Raw genomic sequence first — 18,424 nt, 5'->3', positions numbered from 1 at the left:
AATCTCAGCAGAAGGTGGAGTTGCTGCTCACTCTCCAGGGACCCACCTGCACTTAGCTGGCTGACATGTGTATGCTTTCTTTTGTATCAAACTTATCTTCAGCAAGCAGCTGCTCTGTCTTTTGAGCCAGCCTGCACTGAACTTTAAGCGTATATTTCTTACTTTTGTGTTAGACTTGGTGCGGGTCCTGCCCAGTCTCTGGAGCGAGGCCACGCTCTCTTTGTGAAATCTGTATGTCTTGTTATATTACATCTGCTCTCCCTCTCTACTGTGACTCTGCTCTTGCATTCTTACCTGGGGCAGAGTCAAGAACACGGTAAGAGGATGGGGTGGGTTGAAGCCAACAATCAGGCCTCTCAGACCCTTCCTCCAGCATCACATGTAGAGACAGACAATCAAAAAAGATTGGCAAGAAAAGAACAAGCCCACCTATCCAGGAGCCTGTGGAGAAGCCTCATGCCCTGCTAGGTGGGCTGAGAGAAGAGAGAATGAGTAAGAATCTCCAAAGTGGCAGGGTCTGCGGGATGCCTATGAGCTGGGGGGAAGAGGACGGAGTCTTGTGTGGCACAGAAAGCTCTCAGAGCAGGAATGTGAGCCTTTCATGGTTGAAGGATGTAGGAAAAAGGGAGTACCACAGAAGCAAGCAGTAGAAGCAGCCTGAAAAGGGGATGGGAATTGGAGCTTGCCCTGGAAGTTTTCGTCACGTTTCCCTGACCGAGGGAGCAATCATTACATGCTGAGGAACAATCCATGCGGAGCACGTAACTGTATCATATGCAGTTTTATGGCTGAAGATGCTGTCCTTTACGCACAGTATAAAAAGACGCATTAATCTCAGGGTAGACCACTGCAACCCCCCTTACCATAAAAACAGAAAGAATTATATCAGAGTTACCTGTCAGTTTTCTGGGTTTTGCCTTGGCTGTGAGGATTCAGGTGGAACTTCTGTGCTTGAGTACAGTAATTCTCTAGTTCTGGGTCGTCACATGTGTGTATCTTCTTTCCTTCTGAAACATTTCTGGTCTTTTCTTTTTCTATTTGCCATAACCCCTAGTTTCACGAGCGGGTTTTAACTAAATTTTAACTATTTCCTACTCCTTCAGTAAGCAGTCTGGATTTAAATTGCAAGTGGTGGATTGTTCTGCTCTGCATCACAGAAACCCTCTTCTCCTTGTCCCCAAGGGTGGTGCATGAAGAAGAGCCTTGTGGGATTGAACATTCAGTAATGTGACAGTCGAGGCATGCCAGAGGCCAAGGATGCAGGCCCTGCCACCCTCAGCCTGTTGGCCCCAGCACCTTCAGCACATCCCAGCCCAGTTCCCACCCCTGCCCTGACAGTCCTATAGAAGGAGCGCCCCTGGGAGATGGCACTGCCTGACACTCACTTCTTGGTCTCCAACCCATTCTTCCATTTGTAATTTTTTGATGTACCCATGCGACAAGTATTCATCAAGCACTTATTAATTATGAGCTTTTCCTGGTAGTTCAGATACAAAGAGAAATAAAGTAGAAAACTAAGGTTAACAAAAACTAAGTTAAAGTGGCCCTTGGCCCATTCATTAAATATTTTCCAGTCTCATTTGTCAGTGGAATACAGCTGGAGCTGGAATTTGTTCTGTTCCTCTAGTGTGCTGTGTAGGCTGTATGTAATCTCAGATCCACCCACCCCGAGATAGCTGAAAAACACCCACGGTTGTGAGCAGAACTGTGGACCAAGCCTGCATCAGAACCCTGCTCGAGTAGAGATTTCACTTGCTGCGTGTCTAGGGTTGCAGATTTGACCCACAGGGTGTGAAGTTCACCTTTGGGGACTTTTTCTTCTGGTCTGTGCTGCTAGCGGGCCCACTGACCTATAACGGGGTGAGGATGGTGCAGTGGAGGGAGGGTACAGGGACTGACGAGGCCCTGTGGAGGAGGAAACACCCTGTATGACCACTGCCCCTCTCCTGCTGCTGGCACACACCACAGTATTATGCAGGGGGAAAGGCTGTTCTTTGTCCTCAAGGTCACCCTAGTGACTAAAAAGAGGCCACAGCTACTTGGGCAGGGTGAGGGGATTCCTTGGACTAATAATTGTTACCCACGTGTGATCTTGCCAGATGTCACAGTCAGCTAGTGAAAGATTTTCTGTGCAGCTTCTGAACAACTAGAAGCAATACCCGTGCCACAGGGAGGCTGGGCTAGCCATGGGAAGGAGCTTTGGAAGAAGAGTTTGGCATCAAGTAGTAGTGGCGACTCTTGGAGAAAAGGAGTTGGATCTCCTGGTGGTTGAGATCTACTGCCTACTCGGACACAGGTGTGGCCCTTCACTGGTCCCCCTGCAGGCTGCAGTGGCCTCTTTGTAAAAGGAGAGGGTTTGACTTGGCCCTTCCATGGCTGAGTCTGACTCAGTGCTGTGCTCCTAGCAGGACAGCAGGTGGCCTTTGTCATGGCTGGACTAGAATCTTTGTGCCCCATGGTCAGCCTCTTTTCACTTCCTCATCCCACAATCAAATGTGTCCCCTTCATCTTCCTCTCATCCCCATGAAGGCAAGACTCAACACTGGGCATGGGAAAACCAGCATTGGATTCTCTTTCAAGGCAGCAGAGAGCTCAGCAGGGAGCCAAGGAGGGGGCTGAGGACCCCCATTTTCAGGCTGGGAACTCGCAGATGGCCAGGAAGGAGGACGAGCAGGAGATGTCATTCCAGAGCCCGTCCTTCAGGAGGATCACACAGTCCTCCCCTGTGCCGTGGTCATTGGGCTCATTGCTCTTCCAGTTGCTGTACGTCAGTCTCCCTCCTGTCACATACATAAACTGGCCTTCGGTCACCTCGTCTGTGATGCCCAGGAAGGCAATGTCTGTGGCCATGTCCTGGATGGCCTTATTCTCCTCGGCACTCCTGGGGGCAGCCACCGTGGTCTGGAGCTCAGCACACAGAGCTTTCACTTTGGAGAAAGGCAGCTTTTCCCCATTGGTCACGTAGAGCTTCTTCCCAGCTTTTTTGCCCAAAGAGAAGGTTTGCACTGGAATCACAAAGGCTAGGTGAAGCTGATTGGGTCTGGAGCCCAGCCCGGAACAGTCATCAAAAAGGCCTCCTCTGGGAACAGAGGACTCTCGAAAATATCCCTGTGCCCAACCACCCCAGGCTGGAGCCTGGTAAGGAAGCACGCCTCTATGGCAGAGCCGGGGAAGGGACACCCAGGCCCTGCAGACAGCCTGGGCTTTCCTGGATACTCCACCCTTGAGATAAACATCAGTTAAAACCTTCCCCGGCACCAGTGGACATAGGAGGATATGCTTGGGGCCTCCCTGCCAGACATGGGCAGCAGGATAAGGAAGAGGCATGGACAGCCACCTGAGAACAGTGGATGCTGAGGAAGGAGCAAAGATTTTGGAGACAAGAGACCTCGATTTACTCCTTCCTCTGCGACTTCCTAGCTGTGTGATGTTGGGTGAGTTACCTGCACTCCCTGTACCTCTCTTTCCCCACCGTCAATAAAACAAATGTAATAACCGTGGCTAGGGTTGGCAGGAGGATTGAATGAAAGCACATTACAAGAAAATGTCAACCTGCTGTACGGTAAGACTTTGTAAGTGTTGGTTCTCTTCCACCCTCCTAAAAACCTAGGGGACTCTGAAGAAAAATCGAGAGCCAAGAACACCTGGGGACAGAGAAAAAGCTTACACTTTTTGGTGCGGTCCAGTTCTGATTTCAGGTCCCTTATCTCTCTCTCTAAGATAGCCAGCTTCATATCAGCAACTGCAGAACAACAGGAGAAAGGTGTTTACTGAAAAGACCTTGAATTGAAGAGCAGAGTTTTCAAAAAATTATTAAAAAGTATGCCTATCACCAAAAAAAAAAAAACAAAACAAAAAAAACAACCCAAGAAATCAAAAAGAAGCTAAACAGAAAAAATAACTGTATTCCTGTCTTTCCAGAAATATCTTAGTAACCCTTAACAACTTGTAACTATACTTCTGGGTCCTTTTCTTCACATACTGCTTAAATATTATAATTTACTTTTTAAAATACCCAATAATTATCCTTCTTTTTGAAAATGTTTCTTTGTGATTCTTTCATATTTCTAATTCCGGGTAAACTCTTTAGTACTTTTATTATTTTGACAGGCTGGTAGATAAATATTAATAAAGGGACTGTCATTTTTCTTTTGTTCTTTCTGAATTTGCTCTGTCTCACTCTGCACAAAGTTGCAATGATACTCACCCATTATCCAGCGGTCCTATGAGGCAGACCATTTTCATGCCACTCTTGTGACAATCGACATAAACCCAACTCACAGACGGGCCCGTTTCCTCCCTTGCAGCCTGGAGCCACACACTGGCCAGTTTCAGCTGAAGGAAAGCCAGGGCCCATCTCCTACAGGGGCCTGATGGGGGGGTGCCCTGCAGGCTTTGAAAGTCTGTACACGGACCAAGACACCGATGGGAATCTTCTCAGGCCCCAAGTGACACCGAGAGGACAGAGGGTGCTGGGTCAGGACGCAGAGTTGAGCGTCTTCCAGTGAGGCAGCAGGAAGAACCATCTCCCAGCCGGCCCTCCAGTCCCCAGGGCCCTGAGCCACTCGGGCCAGACCATGCTGGGTGTGCTCCTTACCCGAACTGTCTCCACGATCTCCTTTCTGGCCCTTTGGTCCTGGACCCCCAGGACTCCCAGGGCCTCCTGGAGGCCCTAATTTCCCTGGAGGACCTTGCGAGCCTCTGAGCCCTTTACCTGTTGCAAGAGGCAAAGACAGGACTCAGAGGCTGTCACTCATTCTCTTTCTCCAAAAGCTCAATACTCAATGCACATTGAGCCCAGGAGCCAGCCAGAGAGCTAGTGGTGACAAAGGAGAAAGATCCTCCTGCATCCCCGGGGAAGGTCTGCTCTGAGGGCCAGCTCCCTGAGCAGGCGGGACACCCCATCCATCGATGTGGACAGCCGCACATTACCAACTCCAGTGTGGAAATGTGGGATCCTGGAGAGAGCCCGGGAGCACCTTTGTTTAGGGGCAATGATATTTTACAGGAATTGTTCTGAGTGAACCAGCATCCATCACAATAAAAGGTGAGCCTCGCCTGTCTCTGTGCTCGTCCCCTTCTATGAACAGCTTATTGTTGGAAGTTTCGGAAGACAGAGCAGCCTGTCCTGTACCTGGATCTCCCTTTTCTCCCTTGGGTCCGTCTCGCCCATCTCTGCCTGGGGTGCCATTGGTGACAGGGATGCCACAGGTAATCACTGAGCAGGTCTTCTGAGCATCCTCACAGGTTTTTGTTTCTGACCACGATACTGTCACCACACACAGAAGGAGGACAGGGAGTGACGGAAACAGGATCATGGTCCTTTCCTTAGAGAGGAGAAAGTCAAGGAAAATAATTCCATCTCATCTTGTTTAGTCACCATTTGCTATTGCCTGCAGCGTGCTGGACCCTGTGCTCGGGGAAGCACACACAGAGGGGAATGTCACCATCCTTGGCTCTGAGTCACTCCTAGGCTACCAGGGAGACAGACAAGTAAAAAATATTAGAAGTAGATCAGTGCTAAAACAAAGGTAGAGGCAAGAGCAAGAGGGACCCAGAGCCCCTGCTGGCACAAGGCCTAGTGCTCAGACACCCCCTACCCCAACAGCCCACAGTCTTAAAGTTAGAAACTAGGCCCTTCCTGGCGGCCAGATACAAAGGCAAAGAGAGTCTTTTGCCTGTGAGAGCTTTGGCTCCTCTACTTCTCAACTGCCTTTCCCAAGGGCCAAGGGATCCTGGTGTCCTTAGTCTCCCTTTTCCTATGCACCTAGACTCAAACCGTAGCAGGTGGCCTGAGGTCCCACAAGGTCCATTTCTTGGCTGAACCTGGTTTATGAGATCCAGTTGCTCATTTCAAATAAAAATCCCTGTGTTAAACACCAGGCCGTAACCAGGCTCACAACTGTAGCTGTTTTCCCAAGTGCCTGTCAACCATTTCATATAAACTACCTATTTTGTGACAGGCACTCGCTGAGGGCTCAGGACCGGAGTGCCCTGAAGCAGAATTCTGACTCTCCAAATGCATCCTTCTTTGGTCACTGATCCTGTCCAAATGAGACCTTCCTTGGTTTGAGATTTCCCACCGAGAGGCCCTGTCTGCCTGGCAGAACCCCGGGCCTGGCAGGGTCCTCGGTGTCCTGTCCAGATGCCTCCCCTCTCCGTGTCCCCACCCAGCTGCCAGGTTCCCAACCAGCATGTGCTCCAGATGGCCTCTTCTCCAGGAAGCCCTGGCAGCCCAGCCGCTGAGGGACTCTCCCCTTGCTCCAGCCTCTAATCCAAATGCCTCTGGCCCCTGCTGCATAACTACTGCACCGCCCTTACCTACCACGACCTGTCAGCTCCCTTAACCCTTCCCTTCCTCCAGGACTCAGTGAGAGGTGCTCGGCTAGAAGGGAGCTCTCATGATCACATCCTTCTCTTTTTTAACCTCCCCTGAGGGTGCTGGAGACCATGGTCAGGGCTTGTACATGTTGCTGACACCCCCTCCCCCCGCTTCTACTCATCCCTTTGGAAAAGACCGCTCTTTAGTTTGCAGAGGGCCGAGTGGATCCAGGAAGAATACTGATGGTCCAGGTCACAGAGAGAGACAGAGGCCCTACTGGGCCTGACGACCCCACTAAAGCCTCTGCCTCAACCTCACCGGAATCAAGCCAAGAGGCCAGACTCTTGACCAAGGCCCTTACCTCTTCCCTCCAGAAATGACTTACTAGGGCTTCTCAGAGCACGGATTGTGTCAAGGAAGCTGGTCCTCCAGCCCAGGCCTCTGGCAGATGCTTTAGCGACGTCAATACCAATTAGCCTGGTGACCAGGGACAGCACTGGGCTGGCCTTTAACCCCAGATTAATAAACAACTATCCCTAGAACTGCAGTCTACTGGCAGCTCCCCACGGCTGCTGGTGGGATCTCCAGCACAGCACCGGGCCGCTCTCTGCTGTAACACCCCAGACTTCTCTTTCTACTGCCCCTCCAGGCATCCATCCCCACAGCTCAGCAACGCAATCCTCAAGAATCACAGATTTCTTCCAGATGTTTATTTCCAAACGCATATGCACAGACATCCTGCCAGACAAACACATGCTCACACACGCACACGCACAGCATACACCTCTGCATCAGTCGTTCTGACCAGTTCACCCTTCCATTTATGTTTTATTTCAGGGCCGAGGTGGAGAGATTAAAGACCTACATCACTGAGTCGTCTCATTCCTCTCTTCTCATTAAGATCATTTATCAAATGTCTTCTCTGGGCATGTCCCAGGGCTAGGTACAAGGGGAAGAAGTGTTTGTAGATCATTTAAATTAAAAGCTGGCATCTGCACCAGCTATTCCCTCTGCCCAGACATTTCCATCTATCTTTGCATAGTTTGTTGTCATTCAGATTTCAGCTTAAACGTAATCTCTGGAGAAAGGGTTTTCCTAACCATTTCATTTTAAGTAGCACTCTGTCACTGAATTATAATTCTCTGTTTTAATTTTCTGCCTGTTATTTATCTCAATGTGAAACCGTTTTGTTAAAGTGTTTATTGACTACCCCATTCCTTCAGAAAAAGGACTTAATGAGAACTTCTCTTACCTGGCTGTGGAATCCCCAACTAGAAGAGTGCCTGGAAATAAAGTCTATGCTCAATAAAGATTTATGGAACAAATAAGTCCTCCAGCATCATATCCTCAAAGCAGCCCTCTTGACTTCTCTCTGGCTTCAGCTGACATCTGTGCCCACTTTACCGGTGTTTTCACTTTTCTAGGGCAGGAGCTGTGTTTGATTCACTTCCTTGTCCCCAGGGTGCAACCCAGCCCTGGGCACACAGGAAGGATCTGGTGAGGGAATGAGGGGAGACACAGACCTTGAGCAAGGGCACACACTAGACCAGTCTGTGACTCCTCCAGGCCTGGTTTCCAGGAGTGTCCAGTTCTGATCGCCAGAGCCTGATCAGTGGCCTAAGTCCCTGCTGTGACCTTGGATGCCTGCCTTCCCCCAAACTCACACTCACCCTTTGAAACACCTTATCTCGCCAAACAACTGGAGAGGTTTGCTTTTCCCTGGTGCGGAGCGGGGTGGGGTCTCTTCCTTTTGATTCTGTCTCATGACTGGCATTTTAGTTTCTCAAAGGTCATCAGCCCTTGTGTACTCAAGTCACCAGGCCCCATACAGCAGCCCCCACCCCACTCCTATTGCAGGGAGCCTGCCAGACACAAAGAGGAGCTCTACTGCAGAGAAGATCTCCCGGGGCTGTGTTTCTTAATGCCATTGTCACAACTGTGAAGAGCCATAGGCTCAGAAGACAAAGGGCATTTGACCCCTACAGCACGTAGGCAGACCTCTCACAAAGGTGGGAACTTGAACCAAGAGAGGTACATAAAACCAGGCACCTGAATGTGCTACAGACTTAGAGAAAGGGTGGTTTGGGGAGAAGAGGGGAGAGGGGAGGGAAGTATACGAGTGAACGGTAAGAAAGCCTTGACTCTGGCAGGGAAAAAGATTCTCGTTAAGGGTGTCTATCCATAGGTCTATCCTTCCATAGATCTGGAGTTTGAATTTATGTTCCTTCCATAGATCTGGAGTTTGAATTTATGTTGCTATTATGATGATGATGATACTATTATTATTATTGAATTTTGCTATTTGTGCCAAGATGAAAAATTGTGTTTCAAGTTTCCCAGCTCATCACAATCTACTGCACTATGGATATTTAAAAACAGTGGGGGCTGGACATTTGGCTCAGGTTTTTAGAACACAGCCTTGTAACAGCAAGGTCAAGGGGCTGGCCAGCTGCCAAAAAACAAACAAACAAAAACCACGTCATTCTTGAAAGCAGTGGAGAACATTACCCTTAACCTAAGCACCTGGGGGTTTTCTCAGATGAAAATCAGGGAAATTTGAGTTCATCTTGTAAAAATTACCAAACACAGTAGGAAATAAGCAGAGTAAGAGTTGACAGCAGCAAGCCTCAGAAATGTCTTCCAAGGACTCTGGACGCTACACAACAGACAACATATGTTTTGAAAGGGGTATAAATAAAGTATAAATACAAATTAAACCATACAGCTGATAATAAAATTAAAAAACTGGTTCTTTGCAAAAACATAAATTTGATAAACATTACTGTGGTAGTTTGGGCTACTGTTTCCAATTTTTTACATCCTCCTTGTTCTGGAATTACATATCTGTGTCCTTTGCAGAGTTTCCCGTTAGAGTGTGTGCAGCAAACACCCCAGCCCCTTGATAGATATTGGGCTTGCCCACATGACTGTGCGCAAACATGAAGGGAACAGTAGCTTTAAATGTTCTTGCAGCTTTAACATGACCTCTTGTGTTTCTTTCCCAACCATGGGAAGAATATGTCCCTGGTAGCCACTTGTATCAGGATAACTAAATAATGCAGAACAGACATGAACTCATCTGAAATCCTGGAGTCCAGCCTAGAGCAGCTGAATCCAGGGAAGCTCAAATTTCGGCAAAGTGGAAGACCCAGAGCAAGAAATAAAAATGTTTATTGTTGTAAGCACCTGAGGTGGGGATTTATTGTTGCATTAGCTGACTGATACAATATTAATGATTAATACAAAAGTTATAAGAAATAAACAAATCAGGAAGGAAAAGAATATTATTCTAATAAGATGGTATTGACATTATTAAATTACACCATGTGCAATTGATTTTAAACAACACATTTCAAAACTCAGTAAAATAGGTAATATTAGAAAGCAATTTAAGATTACTTATGTTGGCCCAAAAAGTGTTATAAAGACTAATATATCATTAATAGTGAAATATAGAAATGGAAGTCAAAAATTATCAACCATTCCCTCATCAAAAAAATAAAATAAAAAAGTTTTATGGTGTGTTTTTCCAAATGTCCAGAGAAGACAGAATTTTTCTTTCACACAAATGGCTTGTGTCCAAAAAAATACTTAGCTAAAATGATGGTATTCTTATTTGTAAATTGGAGAGAATAATAGCATCTATAGAATAGGGTTCATTAGATACATGTATCAAAACATCACATTGTACCCCATATATATGTACAATTATTATGTGTCAAACATAAATTAAAAAGTAAGAAATAAATTAAAAAGTAAAAATTGCATATAATTTAAAAAAGTTTTTTTAAATAGGGTCAATAAGGATTACATGGATTAACACAAGCAATGTGCCTGGCACATAGTAAATGTGATGAGAGTATCAGCCATCAGACCAAGTAGGGTATATCCCAGGAATGCAAGGATGGTTTGACATTAAAAAACAGATCAATGAAATTTGCTAATTTAATATATAACAAGTTTTATTAGGAGTCTCAAAGCAGACATGTGCAATATTGAAGCCTGAAGCTCACCCTGTTCTCAAAACTAACATGTGGTCTCAAAACTCTTTATACATATATTTTTCCAGATCCCTTCAATGCAAACTTTCCAGGGCTGATTTAAAACACAGTTCAAACACATGATTGTGTTCTCCACTTTTGTCATTAAGATTCCTGACTCCATCTCTGACTCATCACTATCTGGGCTATAGGGTGGTGGCTAGGCTTGGAGCTGTTGCTTCTTGAAGTGAAGGGTGGGTGGTGGCCTGCCCTCTTATTTCTTTGCATGTGTGGAGGGTAGAGGGAATGTCGGTGCCAAGGGTGGATAGTACCTGCTCACATGAGAAGCCATATGTCAGTGGGGACACTATTGCTTCTTGGCCCACACTGACTGATTCTTGGGTCCCTTTGCATGACTGCTTACAAACAACAGCTCCTCTTTACCTGGTTTTTCAAGAAACGGGCTTCGAGGGACTCCAGTGGCATGTTCCCTACCTTCAGCATCACATCTGTGAACAATTCAGTCCCTAATGTCTGGCTGGAGCCCTTGTGTTTTAGGGAGAAAGCTGCTCACGAGTTGGGTTTAAACCCCTGGTAGCTTCCATGACACTGGCATTCACACAGCTCCTGGGAAACTCCATCCAAGTGGTAGAAATCCACATTGCCCCAGAACACTTCCTCTCACAGTTCTATCCTCCCCTTTCTCCTTTTCACCATATGCCTCAGCAAAATCAGGCCCTCTGCAAGTTCAGTACTTCCACAATTTTAGAGCAGGAAATGATCCCCCATCCCTGACTTAGGTGACTTAGTGAGGGAAGTCGAGATAGTTTGAGCATCCCTCCTCACAAAGTTAGGAGGGAGATAGGGCAGTCCCCTCCCTCACTCCACAAGCGGCAGAGGGGAAGGGATAATTTCCACTATTAGAGCACAGATGTCACCCAAGGTGGGTCAGCCTCCTTTCTTCTCCCCAGTCCTCCTTATAGTGACGGAGCAAACGGGATTATTATTCCACTTCTGCTGAACAGCCTCCTCCTTGCAAGTGCAGTGGTAGGGCATTTCTCTAAACCGAAAAGGTGAAGAACGCTTGTTCCCAGCTATGTGCTCTAGATGCTGATACCCAGGAATGGGAAATGGCTCAACTCACCCTTGACACCCTCTTGATGTTAACAGACTCAAAGAAATGCCCCAAAATCATCCGGTAAAGTTTAACAGCCATTCATGATTAAAATAAGTCTTAGCAAACTAGTTAAAAGAGACCTTGATACAAGGACTCTTTCAGAAACCTAAAACAAGCAACATTTTCAATGGTGAAATATTGGATGTGTTCCCATTACACATTCATTGAGTCTCTTCAACAACGTGTAGGGGCGACTGGCCCCTGTAAAAAGATAAGAATTGAGATATAAGATACATAAATATCATAAAGGAACAGGCAAAATTTTCATTTGCAAATCCAATTGTATATTTATAAAGTATAAAAGAATCAATTACAGGGCCGGCCCTGTGGCTCACTCGGGAGAGTGCGGCGCTGGGAGTGCCAAGGCCTCAGGTTCGAATCCTATATAGGGATGGCCAGTGCGCTCACTGGCTGAGCGTGGTGCAGACCACACCGTGCCTAGGGTGGCATCCCCTTACCGGTCAAAAAAAAAAAAAAAAAAAAGAATCAATTACATAGAAGTATTAAGGGAAAAACAAGAATCCAAAAACATGATTAGGTATAAGACAAATAAAAAATAAATCAATAGTTTTCCTACAAACAGGCAATAATTAATTAAAAATGTGATTTAAAAAAATGGTAACAATAGCAAACAAAACCATAAAGTAAGTTAAAATAAACCTAATAATAAATGAGAAGATAATCAACTTTCAGAGGCTTAGACTATTGATTTATAACATAAGGAGTATATACTTCTGCTCCTTGCTTTTTAAAATTTTGGTGAAGGCTCAAAATTTGTGTGCTGGGTCCTAAGCATATGTGCTACAGTGATCAGATTAAAAATTAACATCCATGAAAGAACGTGAAATCGACTCCCCTCATTTCCATTGGGATTGCTACGTTTTGATCCAGAGCTTCCTTTTGCCCAAGAAAAGAAGTAGTGAGGGAGAGCATTCGGAGGTGTGAGGACGGGGTAGTCAGGGCTTTTCTGGAGGCAGGACACATATGTAGTTGCTTCGTCAAGCAAATAGGGACATAGTCCCATTCCCATTTAGCCCTCAGGTGTGGGGGCAGGTCCCATTCCTTGCAGACCTAGGACTGGGGTGGCTGCCAGAGGCCTGGGACTGAGCCCCTGCAGAAAACACCCAGGTGGCTGAGTGGAGAATGGAAGGCATGCTCTCACCCCCACAAAGGACGGTGTGGACTTACACCAGCGATCAATCCTGAGGCCCATGTGTTCTTCTAAATGTTTTCTGTAGCTCCCCACCCCCGGTACAGCCTGAAGCAGGACAGCAAGTTGCTCCTCGACAAAGAAGCCCATGCTGAGATTAAATTCTCCATTCTTCAGGCAAGTGGGGGTCAGAGCCAAAGTTAATTTGATTTACAAAACTATGGAAATGTGATGTTTCTTTGAACCAAAGCAAAGGAAACTCATGTTAACACATTCATGATTTATTATACTCAATCATCTCTGCTCAGCTCAAGGGTGAGGTGGTTATGAACACGAGTTTCAGGTCCAGGTAGGTTGACTTGAATCCACCCTCTGCTCTTGGTCTGTGTAATAAAACTCAAAACTCTTTATTTCTCTAAGTTTCATTGTCCTCATATAAAAATGAAGAGAATAATACTGGACCCAAAGGCACTGTGTAAAGATTAAATAATATTTAATAATATGCATTAGAAGTGCTTGTCAAGGTGCTTTATACAAAATATGTGCTCAGTAAATAGCCTCTGTTTGTGGTGCTAGTTATGGTAGTAATTTTGGTAGTTGGAGGGATGGTCATAATTGTAATGGCAACAAGTATTTTGTCTCCATTTCACAGATGAAGAAGTGGGCTCAGGGAAAGCAAATATCCCTGAGTCACTGGGTACCTTGCCCACCCCAAGACACAGCCTAAGACCTGGCACACAGTTCATTGTAATAAAATACCTAATTGAATGAATTAATGGAAGGGGAAAACAGAACCAGTAGTGTGGTGAGTAGTGTGAACACCTCACTGAGGTCTGGAGTGGGCTGGGGATACGTCCATTATCAGGAAGTTACCTGGGTTAGGTCCGGGGTTGGGGCTCTTCCCTAGATACCTGAGCTGGCTGTTCTTAGGTCAGGGGGCTGAGCTGGCATCCAAAAAAGTCAAGGTGATCGTACTTGCCAATCACTAGTGTTGGGTTGGCCACTGCCATGCAGGGCACCACCTACCAGCTGACCTCATAGAAAACCTCACCAGGCATGCCTCAGGGACCTCAGGGTGCCAGATAATCCCAAATGTGTCCTTAGCTCCACACATTTGGAATTTCCCATAAGTCTGCCTATCTCTATCATTGTGCTTGACCAGCACTATTAGATCTTGGTGGGACTGGGCAGGGGGTGGGCTGCAGGGGAAAGGCAGAGGGGGGCAGGAGGCAGGCACTCTGTGTGATTTGGGAGGGTCTTTCCCTTCTGGGACTTCACTGTTGCTATCTGTGAATGAAGGAACTGGACACAGTTAGGAAGAAGGAGGTCTCTACCTCATGCCACAGGCCAAGTCTGGGAGTGCCACCTTGAGTGCTGTGCCGATTGGGGGTCCAAGGGTTGAGACGGATTTGAGGTGATGGGGAGAGTCAGAGCCTATCTGGGGGATGAAGTGACTGATGACACCTCCAACTCTAACAGCCACAAATATATTTTGCTGAAATGGAGTTGCAGCTTCCTGTAGACCAAGTGGATCCTCAGGATGGAGGCTGAAAGACAAGTCAGAGTCCCGCCTGTCTTGTGGCCTAGGTATCTGCTCAAAACTCGCAGATGGCCGGTCGGTGCTGCAGGCAGTTCTTGCCGCCCCACTGCCCATCTGCGTACATCTCCACGCACTTCTCTTTGCCGCAGCCCCTGGGCTCCCCTGGGTACCAGTTGGTGTAGTTCACGGGGCCCCCATCCAGGTAGTGGAAGTTCCCAGGGGTGGGGCCCTCATCAGGCCCAGGTAGGCATAAGTGTTGTACCTCACCACGATGCTTGCAATGGCCACGTACTCCTCCGGACTCCTCGGGACAACCACGTGGCCGCCTGCTCTGACACATGACTCTCTAATGGCATCAAAATCGACCAACTGCCCATTGGTAGAGAGGACCTTCTCCCCCACTACCAGCACGGGCCCCTGCAGTCTGAGAACTAAGGGCAGAGAAGTCTGAATCAGGCCAACAACTTCTTTGTCCCTTAGTCCATCTGCCTCACTAGGGCTCTCTGCCATTAGACTGTCTCCAGTCTTTTCATCTCTGCCTCTCTCTGTGTCTTCCCTCCCTCTTTCAATTCTAGTTTTCTAAATTTCCCTATGTGCTCTCATCCACTTATCCATTCACCCATTTAACAATTATTTATGGCCAGAAATGGTGCAATTTCCTGGGATTCAATAGGAAGCAAGATAGGCAGATAACTTGCTTTCCTAAGACCCTGGGAGCGAATTCATGTCTATTTCTGTCTCCTCTGGCCCATTCAAAGACATCAGAAAGGGACAGCATTATTCCTTTTCCCGAGACCTGAAAGTCGGCCCTTGTCAGGTGTCTAGGTTCAGGAGGCTGGTGCTGACAGTGAGGACAACTTATGGGGGGGCTCCTCCTCTTTGAGGCCCCAGGGGATCTCCTTACCTCCCATGGACCGCCTGATTCGATGTCTGAAGTTGTGGGATGTGCTTTCGAGCTCCTCATCTAGATAAGCAGAAAGCCCTGTGGAGAGACCCCCACCCGGGGTGAGAGGCAGGCCGAAAAGACTCCCACTTGCTGCAAAGCAGGTGTTTTGCTGTTTCCTGATTGTGGGGAAGCCTTGCGCGCTGCTCTTTAATTGCTCACACTCACTTCCCAGGCCCCAGATTCAAAGGGTCTGCGAGGCTGGAGTAGGTTTCACACTCCCTGCCCACCCATCCTTTAATGCAGCTTGTGCCTGCTGAACTTTCCTCCCTCCTCTGCTTTCCTGCTATGTCCCTTAAATGGCTCTGCCTGTCCATCTTGTGGGATTTTCTGGCTTCTGGCCAGGGTCCCTTCCCCACCCTCCCCCGAGGGCAAACGTGATTACCTCTGCTCCCTTGTGGTGGACCTTGATTGCTGCTCAGAGCTTCGGAGTCCCCTCTGCGTGTGAGGCTCCTGATCACACCATCTGCCTGGATCCCTGGTCCCATCACCCCGGACACCTTTCAGAATGCTCCAAGTGCCTCAGCCCCGGGAAGTGCCTCCCCTGCCTCCCAGTGCTGTCCCTTTTCTCACACCTGACGCGCCGTGTCTCCCCATCAGCAGTCATGATGCAGGGAGTTCTTCCTATATCTGTCAGTCCCTGAATGGTGACCGCACTACCCAGACACCCCTGATTTCTCCCCTCAACCTCATATTCTCTTATTTAAATTGAGAAATATGCCTGTTGGGGACCTCCATGGTTAGTCTGATTGCCGTCATCCCCCACATGACCAACGGCACGGGCACTGTCTCCCCCAGCCCCGCTCACCTGGCGGGCCCCTCTCCACAGGCTCTCCCTTGACTCCACGTTCTCCAGCCACACCAGGGACTCCAGTAAGCCCATTGCTTCCAGGGAGACCTGGCATTCCCCCCAGGGGCCCCATGGGGCCTGCAGAGAGAAAGAGACATGGATGCGTGCGATCTATCACCCGCAACTGGGTTAGGTCTGTGTGACTGGACCTCTGTCATCAGCCAGGTTGACTCACCTGTTGCTCTGTAGACAATCTGAGGATAAACCCTCCAGGGAAGCCCCAGCCTAAGAGCCCAGGAAACTCCCACCGTGTCCCACCTGGCTGATTCTTGAACCCAGCCTGGGCCTCCTGAAAATGTGTCCCTTAGGTGAATACTTGGAGGTCCAGGGTCTACTTTGATACCATCTCTCCCATCTCTGCCTGGCAGGCCATGGGATCCAGGAATGCCAGGGACACCAGGACTTCCAATACAAACTTCTTTCACATCACACATGATGCCAGAAACCACCATCAGGATGAAGGTGAGGGCCGAAGAGCACAGCAGCATGGCTCCTGCTCCAAAGGCTTCTCCTGCAAAAGCCCTTCTGCAGCATTTACAAATATCTCTGCCCCCTCCTGCCCTCCCTGCCTCCCTGCCCTCCGACAGCTGCGCTTTGTCAGGACTCAGGAACATGGCAGAGCCTCAGGGCCAGGGTGGGTGCAGACAAGAGCACTGGGAAGACTCAGCCTATCCGTGGAAATTCCCAGCATAAGCCGGTATCGAACACGGTCTCATGCCCCATCGCTGTACTGGAGGGGGTGGTCCCTGGGCAGGTGGGGAGGAGTAAAGAGCACTGCAGAGGCAGGGGCCTGTGCTCTGATGGAGCCTCTTCTCTGTTAGTCACCCACTGTGTGACCCCAGGGAACTCACTTCCACTTCAGCTGAATCTTCTGTGCTCTGGAGACAATCCTGACCTGTCCCTCCCAGGCTGTTAGGAGGAAGAATGTGGTCACTCAGCACGGACTCACTTCATCTGTCCCGCACACTCTCAGTTACCCTCTTTTTGGGTTCTATGGGGTCATGGACCTGAGGGTGAACAGAGCTGACCAGGGCTCACGGCCCGTGGCCCCCCCTCCTGCCCTTTTCAGTGATGGTCAGTGATGGGGAGTCCCCTCCCCCCTGCTCCTTGGGGGGCTCGTCCCTCACTGCCCCTGCAGGCGCTGCTGAGCCTCTGGTGGGAATGGACCTTGCCGAGGAACACAGTGAAGTTTACGGCTGCTTGCAAGCCCATCTGCCCGCACTCAGCATCACGATTCTGTGCAACACCTTCTGGCGGGGCTTGGGGAGACCCCCTCCTTCTCAGTCTGGCCGTAATTAGGCCTGTGGCTGCTGGGCCGATTCTCACTGCCTGCAGCCCACACACTGGAGAAAACGCAGGGCATGGGATTAAAGTCACCCACACGCAGAGCCTCCAGACCACGTGGATCTCTGCCTCCAAATCGGAGTGGAGAGGTGGACAGCACCGCTTTTATAGGGATGTGTTTCCTCCCCACCCCTGAGAGGCCCCATCACAAGGGCTGATGCTGCAGGGAGGGCCGGGCAGGAAACAGCTATCTTGGTGACCCAGCGCCCTTCCCCACAGAGCACTCAGGCCGGAGGAGCACTTAGGACCCTTGAAGCGAGCACAGAATGTGCTAAAGAGAAACTCCGGGTTCGTGAGAAGGGAATTCTTTCAGTAGCTGAGGTCAGCCACTCTCCCCCTAACAAGCTTCCTTAGCAGTGAAAGATGACAGCCCTCACGCAGGAACCAAGGGAGGGCCATTGGGCTTCTGGTGTAATTCCGCACGGGGCAGAGGCTGTGGCTCAGGCTGAGCGTGGTCAGGCTGAGCTGGGGAAAACTGTCTGTCTTAGGGCCCAGCTCACCATCGAGCCCCTCAGCCTCCCAGCCCCTGCCTCCCGGCCTGCGGTTGAGTCGGTGGGCACATGGCAGAGTGATGGGTAAAAGCACGGCATGTTCCACCTCCTCTTTGCCTCGGCAGGTTCAGCTGTGCCTGGAAGGTCACAGGAGAGTAGCAGTTTCTGTCTTTGGCCATGGGTGACATCTGGTAATTTGCAATGGGAATTAGTTTAAGTGGTTGAATGATAGAGGAAGCCCTAATTGATGAGAGCCCCTATTCGAGCCACTAGATTTGTAGGAAATCTCCAATATTAAGATGATAACAAGGGAGAACCAAGACAAGAAAAAAATCTCCGTGCTTACTTGTAAGTGGTTTGAAAAATCTTGAGATCGTCGAGGAGCGTGGAGATCTTCTTGGGAGTGGGAGCCCAGCTGACGGAAGCCCACGCCCATGGGAAGGAAGCCAGGCAGGGCCTACCTGGAGCGCCAGGCGTGGGACGGAGGCGCCTGGGCCATTGCAGGGTTGCGGTAGGTGAAAAGCAGCTCCATTAGAGAGGACCTCAGCTCGGCTGGGGAGATGAAGGACTGTTCTGGAGGTGACAGAACAGGGACAGAGGTCAGCTGGGATGTCCGGGGCCATGTGG

At 48.8% G+C, this 18,424-nt stretch overlaps 2 protein-coding genes across 2 annotated transcripts; both read right to left on the bottom strand.

Annotated features, from left to right (window-relative positions):
- Positions 1-2,631: 2,631 nt before the first annotated feature.
- LOC134371120 (mannose-binding protein A-like) lies at positions 2,632-5,318 on the bottom strand. The gene is made up of 4 exons (XM_063088133.1): positions 5,135-5,318; positions 4,598-4,714; positions 3,668-3,742; positions 2,632-3,005 (listed from the first exon to the last, which is right to left on the bottom strand). The coding sequence occupies exons 1-4, from the start codon at positions 5,316-5,318 to the stop codon at positions 2,632-2,634; spliced, it is 750 nt and encodes a 249-aa protein (XP_062944203.1).
- Positions 5,319-14,224: 8,906 nt separating this feature from the next.
- On the bottom strand, positions 14,225-16,471 carry LOC134371118 (pulmonary surfactant-associated protein A-like). Its single transcript, XM_063088131.1, is given in 5 exon segments — positions 14,225-14,403; positions 14,406-14,600; positions 15,074-15,151; positions 15,921-16,040; positions 16,279-16,471. Coding segments are annotated over 5 exon segments (744 nt in total). The 5' UTR covers positions 16,451-16,471.
- Between the last annotated feature and the right edge of the window lie 1,953 nt (positions 16,472-18,424).

Source organism: Cynocephalus volans, chromosome 2, assembly GCF_027409185.1.
Source record: "Cynocephalus volans isolate mCynVol1 chromosome 2, mCynVol1.pri, whole genome shotgun sequence".
NCBI classification, from domain to species: Eukaryota; Metazoa; Chordata; class Mammalia; order Dermoptera; family Cynocephalidae; genus Cynocephalus; species Cynocephalus volans.
Note: the sequence above shows the minus strand (reverse complement) of the source record. Positions and strands in the feature narration are given on the sequence as shown.

Coding starts and splice junctions, on each gene's coding strand:
- LOC134371120 (XM_063088133.1), bottom strand. CDS start 5,318: ATGATCCTGTTTCCGTCACTCCCTGTCCTCCTTCTGTGTGTGGTGACA. Junction 3,743..4,597: donor AGATCGTGGAGACAGTTCGG/GTAAGGAGCACA, acceptor GTTGTTCTGCAG/TTGCTGATATGAAGCTGGCT. Junction 3,006..3,667: donor ACTGGACCGCACCAAAAAGT/GTAAGCTTTTTC, acceptor TTGTGATTCCAG/TGCAAACCTTCTCTTTGGGC.